Source organism: Nannobrachium achirus (genome assembly GCF_963921795.1).
Source record: "Nannobrachium achirus genome assembly, chromosome: 16".
Classification (NCBI taxonomy): domain Eukaryota; kingdom Metazoa; phylum Chordata; class Actinopteri; order Myctophiformes; family Myctophidae; genus Nannobrachium; species Nannobrachium achirus.
The window spans coordinates 59262282-59289369 of NC_137823.1; the positions used below are offsets into that span (position 1 = coordinate 59262282).

Consider the following 27088-nt stretch of genomic DNA (forward strand, 5'->3'; position numbering starts at 1 on the left):
TTTGTGTTTTAAGATATTTAACCACTTGAACCGTCAAAGTCAATACTTAATAAACTTTCACTCTGTACTTAGGCCATGGCTACACAGAGCTGGATATTTCTGAAGCTAGACATTTTTTTGTGCTGTTGGGGCTTGCAGCCACATGAAGCTGGATATTTCGGCTGCGAAGCTGGATATTTTTTAAACTGGATAAATAAGTGGAGAGATTGAAAAATATCCAATTCACTGGATCCGTGTAGACAGGGAACCCGGATATCTCTGAAGACTTTACTGTGCTTGTTAGACCTAGATATTTTTCTATGTGGATATCTGAAAAACCGAGATATTAGAAATATCCAGCTCCGTGTGGACCTAGATATTTTTCTATGTGGATATTTGAAAAACCGGGATATATGAAATATCCAGCTCCGTGTAGCCATGGCCTAAGTCTGCTCTTTTTCTCCTCTAGACCAAATCTTTTGCCAAAAATAGCCGATCTACAAGCTCCCTGCTTGTAGATCTGCTATTTCTGGCAAAAAATCTCAGAATATAGACACTAGGGTTCAAGTGGTTAATAGGAGAAAAGACTTTCTATACAGTTTAGTTTACAGTTTAGGCATTTAGCAGACGCTTTTAATCCAAAGCGACTTACAATAAGCAGATAATACATCACTATAATAAACAAGATAATCTTTCTAAGATTTGGAGGACCCCCTGTAGTAACTCCGAGGACCCCCTAGGGGTCCCGGACCCCCTGTTGAAGACACATGATGTAGATGGAAAGACACCCATGAAACTACACATCTGATGTGTCACTTTTTCCCCCTGTCACATTTGACACAAAGAAAACTCACCATATCAAATCATAACACTGATGAACAAAGGCCACCGCACCACCAGTGAAAAATAGCAGATATACAAGCTCACAGCGTGGCACCGAGTGCCGCACTGCAAGCTTTTAGATCTGCTATTTTTGAAAAAGTCTTGAAAATATTTGCAAAATCTTTGAATATATGTATTTTATATATTTTATTTTAAGCGAACATTTGTAACTAAAATTTTGCTTCTGGGGGGGTCCCTGGAACTAAATATTTTGAGATGCAGATCCGTGGCCAAATTCATATCAGTTTGGGGGTCCTTCACATGAAAAGGTTTGAGAACCACTGACACAGTAGTCTCTCAAGAACAGACTAACTGAGCTCCAGTTAAGTGAAAAGGACCTTTTCTTTGACGATGGCTGGCCAGATTGCTGACATAGAAACATAGGTTTTTCAAAAAACCTTAGAAGGATTCAAGACACTTATAGAATCAGGTTAAAAATTCTAATTTTCAAGATTTTTCAAAAATAGCAGATCTACAAGCTCGCAGCGCGGCACTCGGTGCCGTGCTGTGAGCTTGTATATCTGCTATTTTTTTATAGTTAAAGCATAAAATAATGATACACAACAATGTGTACGTACCCGTTCTGAATGGGTTAAACTCCCAATAAAGGAAAAACAGTTCAGAGAGCGGCGTTTAAAATATTGTGCCGTTTTTTTTTATTTTTGTGTAAAAATCACACAGCTGCTAGTGGACTCTGCAGAGATACATCCATGCAGTTAAACATCTAGGATTCCACAGCCAAGAGAGAAGAGAATTAAATAGAATATTCTTTCGCCGTTAGTCAGCAATTAATGCAAATTTACATAAGAGTTCAAAAGTGTGTATCATACAATATACAACAACACAGACCTGGCCGCAAAACAACAGTCAAATCTCCCATAAAAAACTCAACCATTCTGATCGATTGCTTCTGCCTACCTGGGACTGCCATTATGGGTGTGGTTATGTCGTTAGTGACTGGGGATGATTAGTCTCGCGTGGCCAGACTGTTGCCTCCGCGATTTGGTCAAATGCTCCCGGCATACAGTCTGGTAAAGGGAAATAGAAACGATGAGTGCGAGATGAAGCGGAAGTGAAGCCCCCTCGTCACTTCCGTTTCAGTCTCACATCGCACACATTTATCATTATATAAATGAAAATCATATACAGTAAGCATGTTTAGCTTGCTGCTTAGCAGAAATGACATTTTAAAATATATTTTCTTGAACGGTAATGCCCGTTTCCATTACTCGCCGTTCGGGAGCTGCTGTTCCAGACTCTATATAGCATTCAGAGATTGTGGAATAGTTGTCTGGCTACGCGAGACTAGGGGATGATTGGATAAGGTTGCACTGTGGCCAGGAAAGAGCAATCGATCAAAAACGGAAGGATTTGAGGAGATATGAACGGTATTTCCTCCAGGTCTGAAAACAATTCCTCAACACACACACACACACACGCACGCCCACACACACTCTCACACACACACAAACACACACTTACACCCCAATTACATCATTCTGGACAGCAGAATCAGAAGGCGGGCCTTGGTACAACAACGAGGAAGGAAGAAGTCAGTCAGTCACCATGGAAACCTGAATGCCGGTTGGGGGGGGGGGGGGGGGGGGTAAGGCTTTTCGAGGGCAGGGTTCTTTCAAACAATAAAAACCACAAACATGAACCTCCAGAAACAGAAGAATATACGATGAAGAAGATACAAAGGGGGGGACACAGCGATAAGAGATCTTTTTTTTTTAAGGGTAAGCGGCACAAAAAACGTCATCAAAACTAGTTCTCGAGTTATACTATAAAGCAAATTAAAAACAAAAAAAAATCTAGTGGTTCACGTTATTTTTTCCTTCCTTCTTAAAGCAACGTTTGCTGAATACAGGAGACAGAGAGAGAGGGATGAACGTGTGGGTTTAAAGGAGGACAGACGTGGAAGGAGACGGGGCGGGCGGGGGCAACTGGGGTTCAAAGTGCAGTTGGGTCATTCAGGTGTCCCCTTCAGTTGACTGGTGTCCATTTGGTTCGTCTGCAGGCTTCATGGAACCCCCGACGAGGGGTGTTTTTACAGGCATCCAGAGAGAGAGAGAGAGAGAGAGAGACAAGTCTGGCAGATTATGCCCGATGTGTACACCACCGTACAATGGAGCGTAAATTGAGCATCAGGCTTACGCCACGAGTTCATTTAAAGTCGTTCCTCCCCCCTCCTCCGTCAGGGCCAGCTGTGCTGATTGCACTGTTGATACCGTTTTGGAAAGGATGCACAAAACCGAAGCGTATACTGTTCCACATGTTTCTACTGTGATAGAAGAAAAGGTTATGTGTAAATATAATTGTTATTGGGGGAAATAGTATTGTCCTTGCATAGTGCCAATTACCCCTTTGGAAAACTAAAAGAAAAGTGTTCTAATGTATTGTAGCTCTGACTGTAACCTGCCTAGGCTGGACTGTCTGTCTACTGTCTTGACGTCTGTCGGTACAACATACATAAAAGCCAGGAACAGTGGAAATGGTGGGTTTTTAATTTCAGTTTCTCTCCTTCTCATCGGACTATTAATAGACGAATGAAAGAAAACTATACCAGTTCCTTAAATAGGACATCTGGTGCTTAGGAACATTTGCAATCCCATTTAATAATTCACAAAATTTTTCCTTTTACCTTTCAGCTCAACTAACACACAGATGAGGTTTGGGATGTTTAACCACTTTAAGCCCTATTCAAAAAACGTCCAAAGATAGCAGATCTACAAACATCACAAAGCATGGCATTGCTCATGAGCTTGTACATTTGCTATTTCTGATCATTCCACGCCAGAGGGTGAAAGTGGTTAAGGACAAATGCTCTTGTTCAATGGTTCTCAAAGTGGATTCCAGGGACTCTGCGGGTTCCTTTAGGGAGGTCTAAATTGACCCATACAAGTCTGTAACTCTGACAGTGTACAAATGGAACCAAACGAACCCGCATTTGTACACTGTCAGAGTTACGGGGAGACCTTGAGAAACACTGCTCTAGCAGGAGCCAGGGAGGACGAGGAACTGAACGGGATTTGAAATGGTGTTTGACCCGCCGAGTTGTGTTCAAATGGTCAAGAGAAGCTGGAAGAAGGGCTGTCACGATTATGACATTTTACATGACGATTAATTTTCTCTCAAATAATTGCGATTAACGATTTAATTGTGTTTTTGTCGTTGATAATTACATTTCTGTTTGGCTTTTAGGCTTTGAAGTTGCACATGGCAGATATGACACATAACCTAAATATACAAAGAAACTACTGACATAATTGACAACTTTATACTTAAAAAATAACATTGATAGTGGAAATAGCCGATCTACAAGCTCACAACGTGTCGCATCGCGACGCGTTGTGAGCTTGTAGATCTGCTATTTTCACTATTTTTTACATGGAAACGATTGTGACGATTATGAAAAATAATCACGATGTCAAATAATCACGATTAGACGATTATGTAATAATTGTGACAGCCCTAGCTGGAAGAAGATCCGTTTTGTTGTTGGGTGGTGGTGAACATTGGAACAGCCCAGGTAGAGGAGAGGGTGAGATACTAGAGAAGTTCAGTCGTTGGTCAGGAAGGTTCAGTGGATCTAAACGGACCAAATCTCAAACACTGTAACGTTTCTGCTGATGGAGGACAGAATGAAGGACAAAAGGAGAGCGCCACTCGTTCCATTGCATCGAGCCTTCTACGTAAATGTCACATGTCTTATACTGTATACACACACAGACACAACCATCACTCACACAACCATGTACACGAGGAGGAGGAAATGGAGGGAAGACGCACGCACGCACGCACGCGCGCACACACACAATAGGCACAGTCACAGATGCACGCACAAACACACACAACACCATCTCTCTGCCTCTCTTTTTCAGTCTTGAAACAGCAGCAGCAGTGTGGCCAGACGGCTCAGACCACCAGAAGTCGCGGTCTTGAAACACTCCCGACTGCATGGCAGCGCAGTCGGCACCGTGGTCCAAACCGCTTGCATTTCTTTAAGGAAAACAAGAAAAGTGCCAGAGTATGTAACGTCCAACCTGCCCCACGACAACCTCCCTGGTAGGAGGACTACAGCAGTGGTTCTCAAACCTTTCTCATTTCAAGGACCCCCCAAACCCCCATAACTCTGACAGTGTGCAGAGGGGAACCAAATGGACCCCATTTGGTACCCATTTGGTTCCCCTCTGTACACTGGAGTTACAGACCAGTAAGGGTCCACATAAAGAATCCCCTCAAGGTATCCTGAGGTTCCCTGGACCCCACTTTGAGAACCACTGGACTACAGTATGCTCACACTGGTTGCCATTGATATGCGTGTGTGTGTGTGTGTGTGTGTGTGTGTGTGTGTGTGTGTGTGTGTGTGTGTGTAAGTGTGTGTGGTCCCATCCTAATTTACAGTACACTTTAAGACAGAATAAGACATAATAAAGCCATAATAAGAAATAATGTGTTGGTAATTAGAACTAATATGTTTTATTAGACAGAAACAAAGACAGAATAGCAGAAAGAGCGAATACATTCTCTGGCACCGGCACCTGCCGCGGAACTGGGTACCGCCGCATGACCGGCAGTTCGAACATCAGTCGCACAGCATCGCCAGCGATAGGACTGGCAGTTCGACCAGCAGTAGGACCGACGGCCGCCGCACTGACCGGCAGGTCCCGTCGCGGTAAACTGCCGGTCCGTGCGGTGGTGGCTGCCGCGGCGGCAGTTACCAGCGATACCGGTCCTACCTACCGTTCCGTGTGGCGGCCGTCGGTGTCAGAGAATGTATCCGCTCTTTGTTTCTGTCTAATAAAACATGTTAGTTCTAATTACCAACACATTGTTTCTTATTATGGCTTTATTATGTCTTATTACTGTCTTAAAGTGTACAGTAAATTAGGATGGGACCGTGTGTCTCAGCAGTACAGCCATGGCAGGTCAAGTGTCCAGAGAGAAGCAGAGGCCCACGGATCAATAGAAGGAGAGAGGGATGGCCGGGAGAGTCTTGAAGCCCCCCTGCGTGCACTTTGCTTGCTTCAGTCTTCCAGAAGGGCTTGGGGTTGAACACACACAGGTTGTTACAGATGGGAGAAAGGTCTGAGCTGCTCCAGTTGAACCTCCAGGGATATCCTCTCCTCCAGAAGGTCCTGACAACAACAACAACACATGGTTTAGCACTAATGATGAGTGTATCCTTCTGTGACAAAGTCTATTGAGATCACACATGATGTGGCCTGCAGTATGACTGTCCAGTGTTAGTCTCGCGTGGCCAGACTGTTGCCTCCGCGATTTGGTCAAATGCTCCCAGCACACATTCTGGTAAAGGGAAATAGAAAAGTGCGAGATGAAGCGGAAGTGAAGCCCCCACGTCACTTCCGTTTCAGTCTCACATCGCACACATTTAACATTATATAAATAAAAATCATATAAGCATGTTTAGCTTGCTGCTTAGCAGAAATGACATTTTAAAATATATTTTCTTGAACGGTAATGCCCGTTTCCATTACTCGCCTTTAGGGAGCTGCTGTTCCAGTCTCTATTTAGCATTCAGAGATTGTGGAATAGTTGTCTGGCTACGCGAGACTAGCCCAGTGTTACTGAGACTTTTGTTTTCACCACTGTTGTATTCTACTGACTAGGGATGGGACGATATGAACATTTCATATCACGATTATTGTGGCAAAAGAAATCGCAATTTACAATATTATCACGATAATCAAAAGTCATTATCCTGGGGTGGAACATTTGCCAAAAAATAGCAGATCTACAAGATCTGCAACTGAAAACGGTACAGTAGTGTATGTTTGTGTGTGTTGTGTCCGTTGTACCTTCAGTTGTTGCTGCAGTTCACTGTTGAGTCGAGCCAGAACCGTGTTGGTCTCCTTGTTTCTCCTGATGGATGCTTGGATGGATTTCTTATCCTTCCCTACTGACCTGTTATAAACACATAGCACATAACACACATCATTTCTTATCCTTCCCTACTGACCTGTTATAAACACACAGACACACAACACACATCATTTCTTATCCCAGGGTTCCTGCACCATTTTAAAAGTAAAATTTAAGACTTTTTAAGACCTTTTTAAGACCTCAACAAATTAAATTTAAGACCCAAATCGCCCTCCCGGGCCATTCGCCCTACCTCACGCTCACCGCGCTGACGGTGGAGATGACGGAGGCGCGCCGTCTCAGGCGACCTTGATCCACGTGAGACACTGCCGAGCAAGCTAAAGCAAGCGAGTAGCCATGTCGAGCGTTGCGAAGGTCGCATGAGCCGACTCCGAGTTATGTCACGATAGGGACAGAATAGTAAATAATTTCACCCCCGATTATCATTACGCTGGATAGACGCCCAAGGCGAACGGCTGGGGGGGAGAACAACAACATGGGGATCGTGTGTGTATTCAGACAGCAGGTGGGTCAGCAGACCACCGTGGCCTGTCACCATTATTCAGAATTGGAGATGCACAATATTGTCTTTTGAAACCATAAACCCAGCTTCTGCAGTGTATTAAAACTACAAGATGCTGTATTTACTGCAAGCAGCAAAATGTTGGGAGAATGCCACCCCTCAATGTTAATCTCAGACAGTCTGAGAACACAGGAAATGTAATCTACTATGTTCAAAAAGTTCTGGGGGAGGACCCCCAGATCCCCTGCTTAAGGGTGTGGGCAGTGCATGTAATCATAGTGAGATATCCACTTAAGTAGTGAATATTAGTAGGCCTATACATATGGGTCTTACATTGCTTCAGTTATAAAATCAAATAAACCCTTTTGCAAATCCCGCCCCATTCTGCCCTGTTACTATGATGGGACATTAACCCTGGGCAGATTGTTTTTATAGTGGAAGTGGATGGGATTTTTTTTCCCCTTCATAGCCTCATTACAGCTATATAAAGTACCAAAGGAAAAACACCTAGGTGATATTAATAAAAAGGGAAGACAAAGGTACAGTAGTTACATTGCAAAACAGGGGATTTACCCGAAAATATATGTTTTAATTTGTTTAATCCCAGTGGGACAGAATCCTCTTTGCAGATTCTTTTATAGTGGTAGTGGATGGGATTTTTTTTCCCTTCATAGCCTCATTACAGCTATATAAAGTACCACAAAAAACACATCTACGTGATATTAATAAAAAGGGAAGAAAAAGGTACAGTAATTACATAGCAAAACAGTAGTTTTCCCCCGAAAAATAAATGTTTTAATTAGTTTAATCCTCTGGATCAGAGATAGAAAGAGAAGCGCATTGCATCTTGGGTACTAGGAAGAGGACAGAGAGAATGTTTCTCCTCACATAATAGGCTGGCTTTTCGTAATTCTGCCCATTTAAATTACTAGAAGCTGGGCCGCCCTTCGGGCGGCCCAGCGTCTAGTCGGCGATGTAAATAGGGAATGAATGCCCCGCCCTTTAATGCAAACCCCATTATACCTGTTTTCATAGGACCCGTTTTGACCATTTGTCTGCCTGTGTCCATTTATGCCCATATATGGAGATATCTGTATCTGTCTGTCTGTCGGTGTCCATTTTATGTCCATATATGGAGATCACTGCAGTTATAGTTCTGGGTCCATTTTATGCCCATATATGCCCATATATGGAGATATCTGTCTATCTGCGTCCATTTTATGCCCATATATGGAGATCTCTGTATCTGTCTGTCTGTGTCCCTTTTATGCCCGTATATGGAGATCTTTGTGATTCTGCATCCATTGTATGCCCATATATGCCATATATGGAGATATCTGTTTATCTGCGTCCATTTTATGCCCATATATGAGATTTCTGTCGCTTTTTCAAACAGATGGTCAAAACGGGTCCTATGACAACAGGTATAATGGGGTTTGCATTAAAGGGGGAACCGGCACTGTGTCTGCAACACAGTCGGAGGCACAGACAGATACAGAGATCTCCATAATGGGAATAAAGGGACACAGACAAACAGATGGAGGAGGAGACAAACTTAATGCAAACCCCATTATACCTGTTGTCATAGGACCCGTTTTGACCATCTGTTTGCCTGTGTCCATTTATGCCCATATATGGAGATATCTGTATTTGTCTGTCTGCATCCATTTTATGCCCATAAATGGAGATCTATGCAGACACAGTGCCAGTTCCGGAAAATCCTGATGTCAGACATCAGAATCCGAACCTTTCGTGCTGGTTCCAGAAAATCGTGTATCGGGTCGGGTCGGGTCGAGGCCGAGCACTGCACTACCTGCTGCGGTGGGGAACGCACGTGCCGAATTTGAAATAGGGAATGAATGCCCCACCCTTTAATGCAAACCCCATGAATGCCCCACCCTTTAATGCAAACCCCAATATACCTGTTGTCATAGGACCCGTTTTGACCATCTGTTTGTCTTTGTCCACTTATGCCCATATATGAAGATCTCTGCACACACAGTACCGGTTGCAGAAAACTCTGATGTCAGACTTTATGCCCATATCTGGAGAACGCGCGTGCCGGTGGGAAGAAGGGTTCTCGAGATACGCGGATTACATACATACATACACATTCACAGAGATTTTGTGTTGACTCATGTGGCGTACGTGATGTCAGAGCCTTTTATGAAGTGATGTCACAATGACTCAGCGCTTGCGCCGATTTCCTCCGGAACAGCCTGATGTCAACAATCAGCTCCGCATAAGGAGATTCCGAACGTTTCGCGCCGGTTTCGGAAAACCGCGAGTCGGGTCGGGTCGAGGCCCGGCACTGCACTCCGCGCGGCGGCGGGGAACGCGCGTGCCGAATCTGAAGCCGGTGGGACGAACGGTTCTCGAGATACGCGGATTACAAACAAACAAACAGACAGACAGACAGAGATTTGTCGCATTTATAGATAGATATGTACCCAATCGTGACTCTTAGACCATTGATAAGGTACATGTGAACTAGTTTGTTGAAGCTTATTCGTTATGATGAGCGAGATCGCTTGACGCTTGCCGTCGCTATCACCGTACCGGCCGATCTCCGTGTCGCGCACTGCGGACAGTTGTTGAAAGCCACATTCAATATTCTCCACTGCACAAACTCCACCCCCGATAGCAAAAAGTGAATGTTTTTTTCTGGTTGGCCAGTCAGGGAGTCTCAGGGACCAATCAGAAGGCTGACAAACGGTCTATTCTGTACACCTACGTTTTAATTGCTGAAATTGTACCCATCCTTTTCCAATGCAAGTAAAGCAAGTATAATAAAATGATCAAAATCAGAGTTTCATATGCCCCCCCAAAAATCTCCTGAATTCTGACTGTCCAATGTTGGCAACCCTGGTCACTGAGTTAAATTATTATATTACTGAGTGAATGGGACTCAAGTCGGGAGAGGAGATGAGCGTGTAGAACGTAAAAACGCTCGGTACAACATCTGTTGTAAATCACAGATGATTGGTGGATTCTCCTCTTTGAAAACGGGCTGACTAATGACTTTATGAATGTCAGCTTCATTCTCTCTCACAGGCAGAAGAAGGAACAGGACAATATAGCCTTAGCATGTAGCTAGGCTAGCTAATTCCTCATGGTTGAGGAAAATCAACAAACATCGATTATGTCACATCCCCGCATCAATGCAGAATCGCGCACAGCCGCATCGCGAATTGTTTTAATCTAAAACTTTTTAAGAAGTCCACTCCACAGCCCACAAGCACAACTCCACTACACGCCAAATGTGTTTACTTGTATGCTCTCATCTGTGCTCATTCACAGACAGTGTGATGTGAGAGCGCTACATAACAGGGAGGGCACTTGGTGTGGCTAGGGAAAAGGAGCGCTTGTTTTGTTAAAAAACAAAACTACCCTCTTCCGCATCCACATACATCACCATAGTACTGACAAAACGGGCGGAACCAAGAACAACAAGCAAGCTCCTCTTCCCACTGACTGCTGCTCGCTTCAGCCTGTTAGCGGTCTCTCATCGTCTAATATTAATAAATCAAATAAACGAATCAAATTAATACGTAGGCCTACAAATGTTTATGGCTTAATTGTCCCATGAGCCTTAAAAACCTCATCTTCAAATGTAATACCTACGGTCAGATTTGGTAAAATGTAATACTTTTTAAGACCTTAAATTCACGATTTTTTATCCTATATTACATTCTTAAACTGCAGCCAGCGGTATTTGGTAGACACGACCAAATGCAGCACTCCAATTGGCTATAACCTCCTATTGTCACGGTTACGGTACGGCCAGGCCAGGGGATCTTAACGTCCGCCCAGCCCATGGATCTGTAACCCTACACCAGCCCATACAACAACGGGCGCGCAGCAGCGAGAGCCTGCATTCTGCTACCTCCCCTCCTCTCTGTCCCTCTGCTCTCAAGACAAGTAGGAATAGGGAAGAAATAGCCAACCAGCAACCAAGCTTTTCTTCTGGAATTAACTCATTGAATGCCCTTTTCAAGATGGCCGCCAAGTACCAGGATGCCACGTTCTTAAATTTCTAGTGCACGGATCAATTTTTAGTGCACGGATCGTGCACGCCCATGCACCATATATGCACCATATGTGTAGTACTTTTTAACAGCTTTCAAACAAAGAAATCCGCTTGGAAATCCGTTCAGGCATTCATGAGATAGAAGCCTTCAAAGTCAGACAAAACAAACACTGCCACCTTCCTAAATTTCTAGTGCACGGATCAATTTTTTGTGCACAGACCGTGCACGCCCATGCCTAGATCATGCACCATGTGTAGTACTTTTTAACAGCTTTCAAACCAAAAAATCCGCTTGGAAATCCGTTCAGGCATTCATGAGATACAAGCCTTCAAAGTCAGACAAAACAGCCATTTTTGACATTTTGAAAGATGTGTTTGTTATGGGGCTAAACATGCAATTTCACAATTGCGATCATGCCTAATACATTTGAGGCATTTTTAGAATTTTTTTTTATAAAAAAAACTTTTGAATTTTTTTTTTTTTTTAAAATGGCTTCCAACTCGGGAAACTCGGGCTGTGGCAGCCTGGGACTACTGTAATAACTCGTGAAACTCGTGCCTTGGCAGTCAATGAGTTAACAAACTAGAATCCACTGTTACTGGGCTAGCTAGCCGAGAGCCTGTAGCTAGCTAGCCGAGAGCCTGTATCTTACAAGAAGTTCGGCGGCCCTTCGGGCCACTCACCTCTAGAGTTCGGGCCACTCACCTCTAGAGTTCACAGCAAGATACTGTCTGTCTGTCTGTCTGTCTGTCTGTCTGTGTGTATGTGTGTGTGTGTGTGTGTTGCTAAAATGAAAACATTGAAATAATGAAAATAAAACATTGGCAGGCCTATTATGGTAACAATAATAACACAATTAGGCCAAAACTTTTTTTTTTCAAAAAACTTTTTTTTTTCAATTTTTTTTTTTTTTTTTACTTTTTTTTTTAAATAAAAAAATAAAAAAAAAAGCAGGCGTGGACTCTAGATGTGAGCGGCCCGAAGGGCCGCCCGCGAACCTCTAGTTTAACTCATTGAAAGCCATTTCAAGATGGCCCCCAAGTACCAGACTGCCACTATCCTAGATTTCTAGTGCACGGATCAATTTTTAGTGCACGGATCGTGCACGCCCATGCACCATATATGCATCATATGTGTAGTACTTTTTAACAGCTTTCAAACAAAAAAATCCGCTTGGAAATCCGTTCAGGCATTCATGAGATAGAAGCCTTCAAAGTCAGACAAAACAAACACTGCCACCTTCCAAATTTCTAGTGCACGGATCAATTTTTAGTGCACGGATCGTGCACGCCCATGCCTAGATCATGCACCATATGTGTAGTACTTTTTAACAGCTTTCAAACAAAAAAATCCGCTTGGAAATCCATTCAGGCATTCATGAGATACAAGCCTTCAAAGTCAGACAAAACAGCCATTTTTGACATTTTGAAAGATGTGTTTGTTATGGGGCTAAACATGCAATTTCGCAATTGCGATCATGCCTAATACATTTGAGGCATTTTTAGAAATTTTTTTATAAAAAAAAATTTTGAAAAAAAAAAAAAAAAAAAATTTTTTTTTTTTTTCAAAATGGCTTCCAACTCGGGAAACTCGGGCTGTGGCAGCCTGGGAGTACTGTAATAACTCGTGAAACTCGTGCCTTGGCAGTCAATGAGTTAAGACAATTTAAGACTTTTTAAGGACCCGCGGGAACCCTGTTATCCTTCCCTACTGACCTGATAGAAACACAACACACATAACACACATCATTTCTTATCCTTCCCTACTGACCTGATATCAACACATAACACACATCATCACTAATCTCACACAGTTGAACCATGTGTCAAATTATATTTGAACGGGTGTTAATTTGGCCATACATCAATGCCAGTTTGTCCAAACATCAACAAATATTTTATTTAGGCTGGCACAGATTTGGCTGTAAATGAGTCTGTCCAATCATCCTATCTTATATCTCTGCTGTTGAGCCGAAACCTCCTAACTCCAAAATATATTTTTTTGGGAATATGAGCTCAAGTGGAGTTAAGAGGTTTTGACCGAAGGGCTTTTTACTACTTTTCATTGGTTCAATATTATTTTAACCAACACACAGACGTAAAGGGTGTTCAATAGCACATATTTATGAAAAAAACAGAAAGAGGGCCAGAAAGAGGGCCAATCGGGTGTAGTTAGTTGGTTTGGCAGGAAGTGTGGAGTTAGGAGGTTTTGTCCCAAGCACTTTTTACTACTTTCCATTGGTTCAATATTATTTTAACCAACATTCAGATGTAAATGGTGTTCAATAGCCCTGATTTATGCCAAAAAATCAAAACCCTCAAAAATGGAGTGACGATATCTTATATCCAATGTCTAATAGAGGTGTCTGGAAATGGCAACGATCTACACATCTCACAGCTGCAGCGATGTTTTCTGGTAGTTTTTGTGGGTAAAGAATCCAGTGGGTTATGTGATAAATGATCACCCAGTATTGGTCGTTGCTTGAGCTTATCCAACCTGGCTGATATGCCAGCCACGGTGAATCTATTATTTCATATAAGGATTTCACATCTTCCAGTGACGGCTAGTGTATACTGTAGTTGTGTACCTGGTGATGGAGGGTTGAGTGGCGAGGACGGCGGCGATGAGGTTGGACTTCTGAGGGCCGTGAGGCTCGTCTTCTGGTCGAAGCTCGTCTTCAGACTTCAACCTCCGCCGCACTGGCTTGGGAGGAGGGGCCAGGGGGCCCGACGAACCCTTGGCCTGACGCAAGACAGGGAGTTTGATAAAGTGAATTCCCACATTTCATGTAAATAATTTAAACCATGTGCCAGTTTATCTGCCAAAACTTATTTTGGCTTTTAGAGCCCACCCACGTCCTGCATAAGTACTCTATGGGAAAAAAATATCTTAACTCATTCACTGCGTATGACTAGTTTGACGAGTTATATTTGCTATAAAAATATAAAAGTATGATCTCCGATCAGCCATGTTTTTTTTCGCTATAGAGTCCGGAGAGTCCGTCTGAACTGGAAGCGGAAATCCCAGACTGGATCAGGGGGGCGGGACAACCCACCCCTGTATCCTGTCTCCGAGCGCATTCACTTCAACGTTATGCAACAACCACGTGGCATGCAATGGTAATTGGACGGCTGTTGTTTTTTGTTGTTTACCATGAGTGGATACTAGAGCGTACGCGATCGGTGAACCATCACGCATGAGATGCGCGCACGCGCCCACGTTAAAGGTAGGCAAAATCCTGACAGTATGGAACATCAGAGGGGGTATAAATTTAGCAGTAAATGAGTTAAAAAAGGATATACATAAATCTGTCAATCACTGAACGATATGCCATGAGTGAATGTAAATGTAAACGTACAGAGTTTACAGTAGCTGCTGCTCGGTCTTCTGCCAGACTGTCACTCTTAACCGTTCTCAAAGGACCGGCTCCCTCCGACGTCTTGTCCACCTGAAGACGGGACACAACAACACACAACCAGAAGGGTTCATTTCAAGGACCACCATAACACTCACTGCTACAGACCTGTAAAGCCCCTATCATAGTAGGCACCGCGGTGGTAAGCTATCCACCGCGGTGTAGTCTTTTTAAGTCATAAAACTACAACATTACGTCATTACTCGCGGTGAAGAGCTATCCACCACGAACCCTGACACATCTCTCTGTTTTTACTATCAGACAGATCGGCCCATCCACTCCGTTCACTGATTGGTCGATCTAGACCAGTCAGTCACAGTGATAGGACTTCACCGTGACTGACTATGATGGCCTCCACTTATTTTCTCACTTTAGGTGGATAGCTTTACACCTAAAATTTGCGGTGAATAGCTCTTCACCCTGGACTCTGATAGAGTCTTTAGAGTCCATTTGGAACCCCCTCAAGGAGCCCGGAGGGTCCCTGGACCCACCTTTGAGAACCACTGTACACATTAAACTCTCAACTCTTGAAAAGGGTGCAACGGTTTACAAAATTCACAGTTCGGTTCAATATTTTGGTGTCACGGTTCGATACTTCTTCGATAGAAAACATGAACAGAAATATACTTGATTTATAAAGTTATTTTTATAACTACATCTTTTTTGGTTTTAACTTTGAACAATACCGTTACCGTTGTAAGGTTCCATTTGGTTCCATTTATACAATCTCAAGAGTCGAAGCCAATAATCTCTGAACTGAAGCAGTATCTTTTGTCCAGGGGTATGTGTGTACCCCTGCATATTCTGCCAGACTAGACTTGAACATTTTCTGAACATTATTAGCTCTTGACTTCACACTCAACGCAGACATTCAGGTCCTGGTGTGAAACTGAATGTTCCCGATCTCAGAGATGACCAGGAGAACAGTGGACGCTGCACCGCACCATACTGGCGCACCGTGTGACTGACTGATCACCCACCTGTCCCGTCTCGTTGAGCTTGTCGACCTCGGGCAGGCTGGACGGCTGCTCGGACGCGGCGAACGCCTGGAACTGGCTGAAGTCGGCGAAGTTGGGCTGCTGGGGGATCTGGTGGGGGGAGGTGGGGGCCGCGCCGGCCCCGGGCACGCCCTCCACCTCGCCACGGAGCCCGCTGTGGGGGCCTGACGACGTCTAGAGACGGGCAAAGACAGGGAAAAAGAGCCCGTGAAGGTGTCGGAAACATTCTGGTGTATTGCAGAAAATATTAGGAGTGTTGGAACAAAACATCAGTAAAGTGTTCTACTGTTCACGTCATGTGAAGTTCAGTTCAATTCACAATTGATGTTGTCCCATGTGGAACAATAAGGCAGGGGTCTTCAACAGGGGGTCCGGGACCCCTAGGGGGTCCAGGACTCAGAGTTACAACTGGGGGTCCTCCAAATCTTACAATCCCTTTTATATTAACAACTTGAAGCCTAGTGTCCATATTCTGAGAACTGTAGCCAAAAATAGCAGATCTACAAGCTCACAACGCCTCGCATCGGCTATTTTCGGCAATGGAGCTTAGAGAGCTTTGTAGAGGGGAAAAGGAGCGGACTAAGTACAGGGTGAAAGGTCAAGTTTACTAAGTATTGACGGTTCAAGTGGTTAAACATCTGAAAACACAAATTGACATGAATCCAAAATACACTGACGATCGTGCTGTCAAACGATGAAACTATATGGAATCTATGAAGAGGTTGTGGGGGTCCCTGCTTCATCTCTCTCTCAACTAAGGGGTCCTTGGCCTGAAAACGTTGAAGATGCAATAAGGTTTAGGGAGTGTGGTGCCATACCTGTGTGGGTAGAGGTCTGGGGGGCACGGCGGGGGGGTAGGCTACGTACCTGTGTGGGTAGAGGTCTGGGGGGCACGGCGGGGGGGTAGGCTACGTACCTGTGTGGGTAGAGGTCTGGGGGGCACGGCGGGGGGGTAGGCTACGTACCTGTGTGGGTAGAGGTCTGGGGGGCACAGCGGGGGGGTAGGCTACGTACCTGTGTGGGTAGAGGTCTGGGGGGCACAGCGGGGGGGTAGGCTACGTACCTGTGTGGGTAGAGGTCTGGGGGGCACAGCGGGGGGGTAGGCTACGTACCTGTGTGGGTAGAGGTCTGGGGGGCACGGCGGGGGGGTAGGCTACGGGGCCAGACTGCGGTTGGCCCGCTGTAGGCACGGCGGTGAAGCTGCGGTTCATGTCTAAGGAGGAGGAGCGGGAGTGGGAGGGGTGGGGGCGGGGTGGAGGAGGGGGCGGAGCCGCCACCACCTTCAGAGCCTCCGGAGACGTCCCCGACTGAGACCTGAAGAACAACACACAGTAGAGAAACACACTAAGAACAACACACAGTAGAGAAACACACTGCAAATGATTTACTTTGAGAACAACTGCAGTTATGACGAGGAACAAGGATTTGTCTTTCAAACCGACACGGTTGTCATTGTCACAACCATGATGGTGGCCTTGCCACGATGTCGATGTATATAATATATATAGCCTAATGTCAAGGTGCACAGCCAGTATTTCCTCTATAGCATACATGGGCAACTGGCAGCCCGGAATACTGATATTGATATATTAATTAGTCCCCCCAGGAATCCGCAGAGAGAAAGTCTTGATTCCGCGGAGAACAATCCTGATTCTGCGGAATTCTGTGGTGAACAATTCTTGATTCCGCGGACATTAAAAAACAACCTAAAATGACCAGTTATCAAGCTAAAAATGATATAGTTCTAATAATCAAGTAAAAACCCTTCATGAAATAGCTACAATTAATTGTAATTAGTGGTTAGAATAATCAAATAATCATTTTTGAGGGAAAAAAAATCTAATATTAAATCTATTATTTTTTTAATTGTTATTGTTTTTAATAATTACTTTCTGTTGCAAAGACTATATTGTCATGCAAACCCTGCCCATAGCAACCACATTTTAGAGGATAGCCTACCTACTACCTAGTTTGGTGTAAATATGTATTTATTCTCTTCTGCATTAGCATTGTTATTGCCAGGAGAGGCATAGAGAGGAACTAATAGTTCAGGACACAGTTTCTGTCAGGAACGAATGTGGGACCGGACCAATACAGCATCAGTGCAACTAGCAGAGGGAAGCTAAGCTATTCCCCCAGGCTCTGTATGAGGTGGCCACTGGCCAGACCATACACATCGTTTCACAATAGTAGTAATAACTACTCCCGCCGCTCTGCATCCACTCGCGACCGTTATTCCGCGGACGTCAGAAAAGTCCGCGAATGGCCGAGAAATCTGCGGGTGGTCGCGAATTCTGCGATAAATTCCGTGACCGCGGAATCGCGGATTCCTGGGGGGACTAATTAATGATTTCAGGTGTTAAAATTCCAAACATGACCTGCTTTAATTCCTTCAGTCTATATTAGTAGCTTAATGACTAGTATAGTAGTATTAAAATGTATTTTTGTATGTCCAATGTATTTGTATTTAGGTTCATAAAGTTAACATGAGTATATAACTAAATGCGTTTGAAATTAAATCAAAAAGTTACATTTCAGGGGGACTGCCCATAAGTTTCATTAGTCCGAAGGTTCATTAGTCCGAATTTAGTTAGGGTTACTGAGGGATTCCAATTAAAAAAGAACAAAAAATGATTCAGGATTCCAATTCAAAAGAAGCAAAAATAGCTATATCCTCCCCTCTCTTATTTATTATATACTAATAGAGCACATGTTTTTTTTTAAGCATGCACTTTCTGACAACAACGACATCCGAAGCATCAATCATATTCAGAGTCACATGTAGGAACCACGGTGTGGTGGAATTCTGATCATCTACGACACACGGTATCTGCACATTTCCCAAGTTCAAATTCAATACTTTTCAAGATCCGCGGGGACCCTGGTAAGAACCCTCCAACAGTCAGCCACTTACCTTTGTCTCGTGATGGGCTCTTTGTCTGAGGTGAAGGAATCAGAACTGCTGTAGCCGTCACCTGTACAGGGAGAAACCAAGACCACAGAGGTAAGATGCAATGATGAAATCAGCCTGCCAACAATGGACAATATCTAAGCCAGGGGTCTTCAACATGGGTTCCGGGACCCCTAGGGGGTCCCCAGAGTTACTACAGGGGGTCCTCCAAATCTTTGAGTGATAGAAACCTTTTTTTCTCCTTTTTTATATTAACCACTTAAATCCTAGCGTCCATATTCTGAGAACTTTAGCCGAAAATAGCCGATCTACAAGCTCACAACGCCTCGCGCTGCGAGGAGTTGTGAGCTTGTCGATCGGCTAGTTTCGGCAGAGAGGGGAAAAAGAGCAGACTAAGTACAGAGTAAAATGTCAAGTTTATTAGGTAATGACGGCTCAAGTGGTTAAATATCTAAAAAAAAACACAAATTGACATGTATCCCAAGTACACTGATGATTGTGCTGTCGAACGATGAAACTATATGGAATCTATGAACAGGTTGTGGGGGTCCCTGCTTCATCTCTCTCTCAACTAAGGGGTCCTTGGCCTGAAAACGTTGAAGACCCCTGATCTAAGCAGCAACTCAGGATTCACAAAGGCTCCAGAAACAGGGTCTTGCCTGAACACATTATGACGCAATATTTTATGCTTTAAATATAAAAAAAATAGCAGATATACAAGCTCACAGCGCGGCACCGAGTGCCGCGCTGTGAGCTTGTAGATCTGCTATTTTTGAAAAATCTTAAAAATTAGAATTTTGACCCAATTCTATGAGTGTCTTTTGAATCCTTCTAAGACTTTTTGAAAAACCTATGTTTCTATGTCAGCAATCTGGCCAGCCATCGTCAAAGAAAAGGTCCTTTTCACTTAACTGGAGCTCAGTTAGTCTGTTCTTGAGAGACTACCATGTCAGTAGTTCTCAAACCTTTTCATGTCAAGGACCCCCAAAATGATATGTATTTGGCCACGGACCCCCATCTCAAAATATCTAGTTCCAGGGACCACCCAGAAGCAAAATTTGAGTTACAAACGTTGCTTAAAAAATACATTATATTCAAAGATTTGCACACATTTTCACAACGTTTTCAAAAATAGCAGATCTACAAGCTGTAGATCTGCTATTTTTCAATAGTTAAAGCAGTCAATAATTCTAGGCCTGAATGGGTTAATGATCCTTTCGAGGGACTCACCCACTGTGTTGGCAGCTACAAACTTGATGGAGGCGGCGACGGCTAGTTTGGCTTCTTCAGTCAATTCTGGAGGCTGCGTCAGTAGAGGACTGGTGGGGTGGGCGTGGTCTGGAAGATGAATCAACACGCATTGAGGGTTTTGATTTACTTTCAGGACTGTGGTGGTCGTGCCTCTACTAAAACACTGCATTTGTTGTGAATACCTTTAAGGCTATTACGGATAATAAAATACTTTTTTTTACACTGCACGTGTGTGTGTGTGTGTGTGTGTGTGTGTGTGTGTGCGAGCGCGGGTGTGTGTGTGTTAGGGATGGGACGATATGAATATTTCATGTCACGATTATTGCGGGCGGAACATTTGCCAAAAAATAGCAGAGCTTGTAGCTCGGCTATTTTTTGGCAAAGAGATTTGGTAGAGACTGAAAAAAGAAGACTGTATCAAGTACGTCATTTCCAGGTCCGTTTGACCAATTATAGAGGGTTTAAGTGGTACCGGATATGCAGCTCAGCAAATAAAAGATGAATTGATCCCAGTGCATTACGGAGGATAATTTCACGATACATTTAAACCTCCACAATACGATTATTGTGAGTGTTTTTTATCACGATAAACGATAATAACGATTATCGTCCCGTCCTGTCTGTGTGTGTGTGTGTGTGTGTGTGTGTGTGTGTGTGTGTGTGTGTGTGTGTGGAAGGAGTTTGTCTCACCACTGCCTGTCCTCTTCAGCTCCATCTCCTGCATGTGGATCTTACTGGGAGTCATCCTAATGGGGACTGGGTGGACGATGGCTGTGTCCTGAAGGACAGACGGACGAAGGTTGAGAGAGACAAGGTAAGACACACACACACACGCACGCAGGCAGACAGATAGATAGACAGACAGACAGACAGGGTGTTAACCCATTCAGAACGGGTACACAATATTGTGTATCATTATTTTACGCTTTAACTATTGAAAAATAGCAGATATACAAGCTCACAGCGCGGCACCGAGTGCCGCGCTGCGAGCTTGTAGATCTGCTATTTTTGAAATTTTTTGAAAACTAGAATTTTGACCCGATTCTATAAGTGTCTTTTGAATCCTTCTATGGTTTTTTGAAAAACCTATGTTTCTATGTCAGCAATCTGGCCAGCCATCGTCAAAGAAAAGGTCCTTTTCACTTAACTGGAGCTCAGTTAGTCTGTTCTTGAGAGGCTACTATGTCAGTGGTTCTCAAACCTTTTCATGTGAAGGACCCCCAAAATGATATGTATTTGGCCACGGACCCGCATCTCAAAATATTTCGTTCCAGGGACCCCCCAGAGGCAAAATTTGAGTTACAAATGTTCGCTTTGAAACACATATATTCAAAGATTTGCACACATTTTTTCACGACTTTTTCAAAAATAGCAGATCTACAAGCTCGCAGCGCGGCACTCGGTGCCGCGCTGTGAGCGTGTATATCTGCTATTTTTCACTGGTTAAAGCATTCTAAATGGGTTAAGAACAACAGATTGACTATGGAAACAGACAAAACAATAACCCAAAGGTTGTGGTCTTTCCAAGAGTCTGGCATAGAAAGTTTGAAATAATATTTATATATATTCAATTATGATTCTCCTACAGTACAGAATTACAATATTTCAAAAGTTTTTTAACATGTCATGCTTGGTTTTTGGAAAACAAAAATACTCCTACACTCTTTGTTAATAACATAAACCCTGGCGATCCTATTTTGGAAAGAAAATAATATATATATACAGTATATCCAAATCTTTTCAAAGATGTTCATGAAAATAAACAAATAGTGAAAATAGAAGATCTACAGGCTCACAATGTGCCGTGATACGACACGCTGTGAGCTTGCAGATCTGATATTTTTGCTACTACCAAGTATATGGGGCTTAAAGTGAGTAGTTCACCCCCAAAATGACTTTTCTTCCATTGATTCCTCACGCCATGGAGACTTGAGTTCAATAATGTTTTTTTGTATTTGTTGCATTCCTAAGACAAAAATGTGATTATAGTAAATGTATCCCCATTGATTCCGGATGGGGACCCGAATGGATTTGGGTCCCCATCCGGAATCAATGGGGGTACGTTTCTTGTAATCAAATTTTTGCCTTAGGAATGCAACAAAAAACAAAAAATATTATTGAACTCAAGTCTCCATGGCGTGAGTAATCAATAGAAGAAAAGTCGTTTTGGGTGGTCGGTCAATACATGGATCTAACATCTAGAACAGTGTTTCTCAACCACTGTGCCTGGGGACCTTTGGTGTGCCCCTGAGAAGGGTCAAGTGTGCCCCTTGAAACTGCTTGAAAACCAGTATTGTATTTATCATTTTAAAAATGATTTAAACTAGTGAAAACAGCCGATCTACAAGCACACAACTCCTCGCACGGCGAGGCGTTGTGTGCTTGTAGATCGGCTGTTTTCACTACTGTTGTGCGACAGCCTTGTATGATGAAGCAGGGCTTTACTTTGCGAAGAAACCTACACATTTGAAACTTGGAAATACAAGGTTTCTTCCCGACGATATTTACACCCCCGTATTATGTTGGTGTGCCCATGGATTCTTGGGACATGAAAAGTGTGCCCATGCAGAAAAAAAGGTTGAGAAACACTGATCTAGAATGCCGTGACTGTCCGCTTCGTTTCCAGAACGCAGTCATACTTTCCAACTGTCAGCCTGCGACTCCCCTTCCGTTCTTCACTCAAAGACATTATGTATATCCATTATGCAATCTGCTCACTGGCAACAACACAACACGGAAACCAATTTTCTTTGACTTTCACGTGATTGTCGGGTTGCTGCCACCGTGGAAAAGGTGACCAATAGCAGCTAAGCAAAGCCAAATCTAAAAGAACACCATGCAGTGAATGCAATAAGACAGAATTACAATGAGGGATCTGAGAGGAAGAGAGAAACCAAAGAGAGAGAGAGAGAGAGTGTGATGGAGAGGGCTAGGGCTGTCACGATTATTACTAATCGTCTAATCGCAATTATTTGACATAATCGCAATTATTTTGTCATAATCGTCATCATCGTTTACAAGTTGAAAAATGTATTTAAAAAATAGTGGAAATATGCAACGCGGTGTGAGCTTGTAGATCGGCTATTTCCACTATCAATGTTCTTTTTAAAGTGTAAAGTTGTCAAATATATATGTCCTTCATTTCTTTGTATATTTAGGTTATGTGTCATATCTGCCATGTGCAACTTCAAAGACTACAAGTCAAACAGAAATGTGATTGTCGACGACAAAGACACAATTAAATCGTTAATCGCAATTATTTGAGTGACAATTAACCCATTTAGAACGGGTACACATTATGGTGTATCATTATTTTATGATTTAACTATTGAAAAATAGCAGATATACGAGCTTGTAGATCTGCTATTTTTGAAAAATCATGAAAACTAGAATTTTGACCCGATTCTATAAGTGTCTTTTGAATCCTTCTAAGATTTTTTGAAAAACCCTATGTTTCTATGTCAGCAATCTGGCTAGCCATCGTCAAAGAAAAGGTCCTTTTCACTTAACTGGAGCTCAGTTAGTCTGTTCTTGAGAGACTATTATGTCAGTGGTTCTCAAACCTTTTCATGTGAAGGACCCCCAAAATGATATGTATTTGGCCACGGACCCGCATCTCAAAATATCTAGTTCCAGAGACCCCCCAGAAGCAAAATTTTAGTTACAAACGTTCGCTTTGAGAAAATACACATGTTCAAAGATTTGCACACATTTTCACGACTTTATCAAAAATAGCAGATCTACAAGCTCACAGCGCGGCACTCGGTGCCGCGCTGTGAGCTTGTATATCTGCTATTTTTCACTGGTTAAAGCATTCAATAATTCTAGGCCTAAAATCGTCATGTAAAATGTGGTGACAGCCCTAGGAGAGGCTAGAGGAGGCAGAGATAAAGAGAAGAGAAGGTGAGAGAGGAGATCCTCCAGAGAGAGAAGGGTTAATAACGGGTCAATAAGATGGAGATACCATGCATACTAACTGATTGGACTTACAGGGTCAGCTGGTGCAATGTTAGAGTCAAATTGGGTCAGAGTTTGTGAGCTGGAGGAGCGCTCACTAAACGTCTCCCATTGCTGCAGGGACAACAGACACACCACAGTGAGACAAAACAAACACACAGACAAACACGTCAGTCAGCAAGCACCAAGTCATATCACACTTTATTATTACATCACCAGTAGTGGGTTGTTGGCTTAACAGAATTATCGAAACGAAGCGGATAAAAGCGCAGAACTTTTTTTTAGGCTTTTTTAGGACTTACCGATGGATTTTTAGCCTTGGGTGCCAAACTTTATTTTGAAGTTTACCCATAGAATTATCCATATCAAGTTGGGCTCCCATCGACTTTCTATATAGGAGGAAAATAACCAGAAAAAAATCTGCTTTAAGTAGGATGTGAGGGGTCTAACTAGGGGTTTGTCATGATTCTGAATCCAGAAATGGCCCCACGTTTTTTTGGGTGTTTTGGGGGGCCATTTCTAGCCCAAGGAATTTCTAGCCCAAGGAAAGTTTTTTGTGCAAAACAAATGCTTGCAATGGATTCAGAATCATGACAAACCCCTAGTTAGACCCCTCACATCCTACTTAAAGCAGTTTTTTTCTGGTTATTTTCCTCCTGTATAGAAAGTCGATGGGAGCCCAACTTGATATGGATAATTCTATGGGTAAACCTCAAAATAAAGTTTAGTACCCCAAGGCTAAAATCCATCGTTAGGTCCCAAAGAAGCCACAAAAGAAGTTTGGCGCTTTTATCCGCTTCGTTTCGATAATGTAAAAAACCAGGGTTAAGCAACCACACTACAGTCTGTGCCGCTGCCGGCAAGACGTGACGTCAGTCACGGGCATGGTGACATGGTTGTGACCTAAAATCAACTATTTTTATGTTCAGTGTGGCTTTAGGTTTATCTGATTTTTTCTTTTTACAAAGTGTTCAAATTCTAAGTAAAGGTTTTGTAATATGTTGGTAAACATCTCTGGTAACTAGAATCAGCCACCTTTAGAGCTACTACCCTAAATAAAAAAATCTTATATCATACACTTACAATCTGAGTTTAAATGTGTTCATGAGTGACTTTTCTTGTCTAAATTCAAACTCGTTTTAGCCATTTACATAATGGTGTAAAATTCGAGCGTGAGAAATTAACAGCCAGTCAAAAGCTGGTAAATCTCGGCAGCGCGCAGATAGTAAGTCAGTGTACAGTCTGTACACGGCCGGCCACTTTGATAGGTATCCATCCAGTCATCACTCAATTTGGTTTGTGAAATATCACAGGAAACTGGTACATTTTGGAGACAATCAGACTCTGTGTGGCCAGTTCCTATGGTTTTCTATCCTGACTGCAGTGATGAAAACGGCTCATAATCAACTGCAAAGTCTTGCCGTTAAGCAAACAAATGTCATCAGCAACTTTCCTGAACAGTATTCATTATGCTACCATCCAGGACTCTTATGAATGTACTTTTGGGTATCAATTGAGTACCTGAGACGAATAACAGTATAAGTCCATATATATATTTTTTAATACATATATTTTTTGATTTACCAGACCGTGAACTACAAACTAGTCATTTTTAATCTGTTAAATTGTTAATGCAATCCCCCCTCATTTTGTTCAATTGTCTGTTTTAATGTTATCTGCTCCCTTTGTCTGCTGAATATTGCTTGTACGGACTTAGACTGTTGTTCCACAAACTGCTGGAGTCGATATACTGTTTTTCCACTTTCCATAAGTATTATGTCTTATAATAATAATAATATATTATGAGTTAAAATATATATGAGTTAAGTAAAAAAAATCTAATTCAACAAAATGAGAGGGGAGTGCATTAAAGGAGTAGTTCACCCCCAAAATGACTTATTTTCTATTGATTAGTCATGCCATGGAGAGTAGAGTTCAATAATTTTTTTGGGTTTTTGTCACATTCCTAAGACAAAAATGTGATAACAATAAATTTACCCCCATTCATTCCGGATGGTGACCCGTTTCGAAACGGGTCACCATCCGGAATCAATGGGGGTAAATTTACTCGAATCAAATTTTTGTCTTAGGAATGTGAAAAAAACCAAAAAATATTATTGAACTCTACTCTCCATGGCATGACTAATCAATAGAAAAAAAGTCATTTTGGGGGTGAACTACTCCTTTAAGACTTTAAGAGATTAAAAACTTCTAGTTTGTGGTTTACAGTCTGGTAAATCAAAAAAATATCTTATTTTAAAATACGGACTTAGACTGCTATTCGTCTCAGGTACTCAATTGATGATGAGTAGTTAAATGTTTTATGAACCAAAAAATGTCCAAAGTTATGCTACCATCAATGAGAAAGAAAACGAGAGAGAGAGAAAACGTCAGCACAACCACTGCAAATCTCACAGAATTTAAATACTTTCTTGCTACTTATTGATGTTACTACTAGGAAATGTATAATTATTATTTCTGTATTTAGTCTGAATGTAATCCAGTAATCTCTTTTGGGTTATTCCTAAACTGATTCCCCTGTTCAAATCCAAAGTGGGGAATAAGATTTTGGGTCACAGATGTGATGTCATCAGCCGGTGACAGAATAGGCCTAACGCCAACAGTCTAAGGAAGTGAGAGACGTAGTGCTGAACGGTGAGTAATTAAACTCAAGTCATGAAGTGAATGAAATGAGAAATGTAACGCAAATCGCATTGAATCGGCACGAAAGAAAGAGCAGGCACTTAAAACGTATGAGGCTACAATCATTAGGATTGACCATATTATACAAACGTGTGTATACTTGCATTGTATACCTGCTTGTATAGCATACAGTAAATGATGTGTATGTGTATAAGATGTGTGTTTCTGGGTGGTTGTGGTTGAACCTCATTGCTCTGGTTCATCTCAGGCCAGGTCTGGTTGAGCGAGGGCATGGAAGGTGACTTGTTGGGGGTCACTTCCACGGGGGAGCCCGAGTAGCCCACGTCAGCTGTCGCTTCTGGTACTTCTGTACACCGGACATGAGAAAGAAAACACATCATGTTAAGACTAAAGCAGGGGTTTTCAAAGTGGGTGACGGGGCACCCTGGGGTGCCACGAGATCATTTGATAATATTTGGAATTTATTTGGAGACTTGAAAAAATATTTAGTATCATTTTAAACTTGAAGCACAAAGTTATTTTCAGTCAGTTCTAACCAAAATGGCTATTATCTCAATGTTTTCCTCGCAACATAATCACTAAAATATCATT

General features: G+C 42.7%; 1 protein-coding gene across 3 annotated transcripts in view; it reads right to left on the reverse strand.

Moving 5' to 3' along the window:
* Nucleotides 1–1379: 1379 nt before the first annotated feature.
* reps1 (RALBP1 associated Eps domain containing 1) overlaps nucleotides 1380–27088 on the reverse strand; it is a 47637-nt gene continuing 21928 nt past the window's right edge. Inside the window, exons 9-20 of one of the 3 annotated variants that reach the window (XR_013962837.1) lie at nucleotides 26722–26843; nucleotides 23867–23947; nucleotides 20567–20654; nucleotides 19856–19963; nucleotides 18629–18689; nucleotides 16827–17028; nucleotides 15697–15888; nucleotides 14660–14749; nucleotides 13889–14043; nucleotides 6684–6789; nucleotides 2168–6002; nucleotides 1380–1818 (exon numbers count right to left, since the gene is read on the reverse strand). Coding sequence is in view for 2 of the 3 variants with exons in the window: in XM_080744415.1 (XP_080600541.1) it covers nucleotides 5934–6002; nucleotides 6684–6789; nucleotides 13889–14043; nucleotides 14660–14749; nucleotides 15697–15888; nucleotides 16827–17028; nucleotides 18629–18689; nucleotides 19856–19963; nucleotides 20567–20654; nucleotides 23867–23947; nucleotides 26722–26843 (1274 nt within the window). In the remaining variant the exon portion in view is untranslated. Of the gene's footprint in view, nucleotides 6003–6683; nucleotides 6790–13888; nucleotides 14044–14659; nucleotides 14750–15696; nucleotides 15889–16826; nucleotides 17029–18628; nucleotides 18690–19855; nucleotides 19964–20566; nucleotides 20655–23866; nucleotides 23948–26721; nucleotides 26844–27088 lie in introns of all 3 variants that reach the window. The other 2 variants (XM_080744415.1, XM_080744416.1) reach the window with 2 other exon arrangements.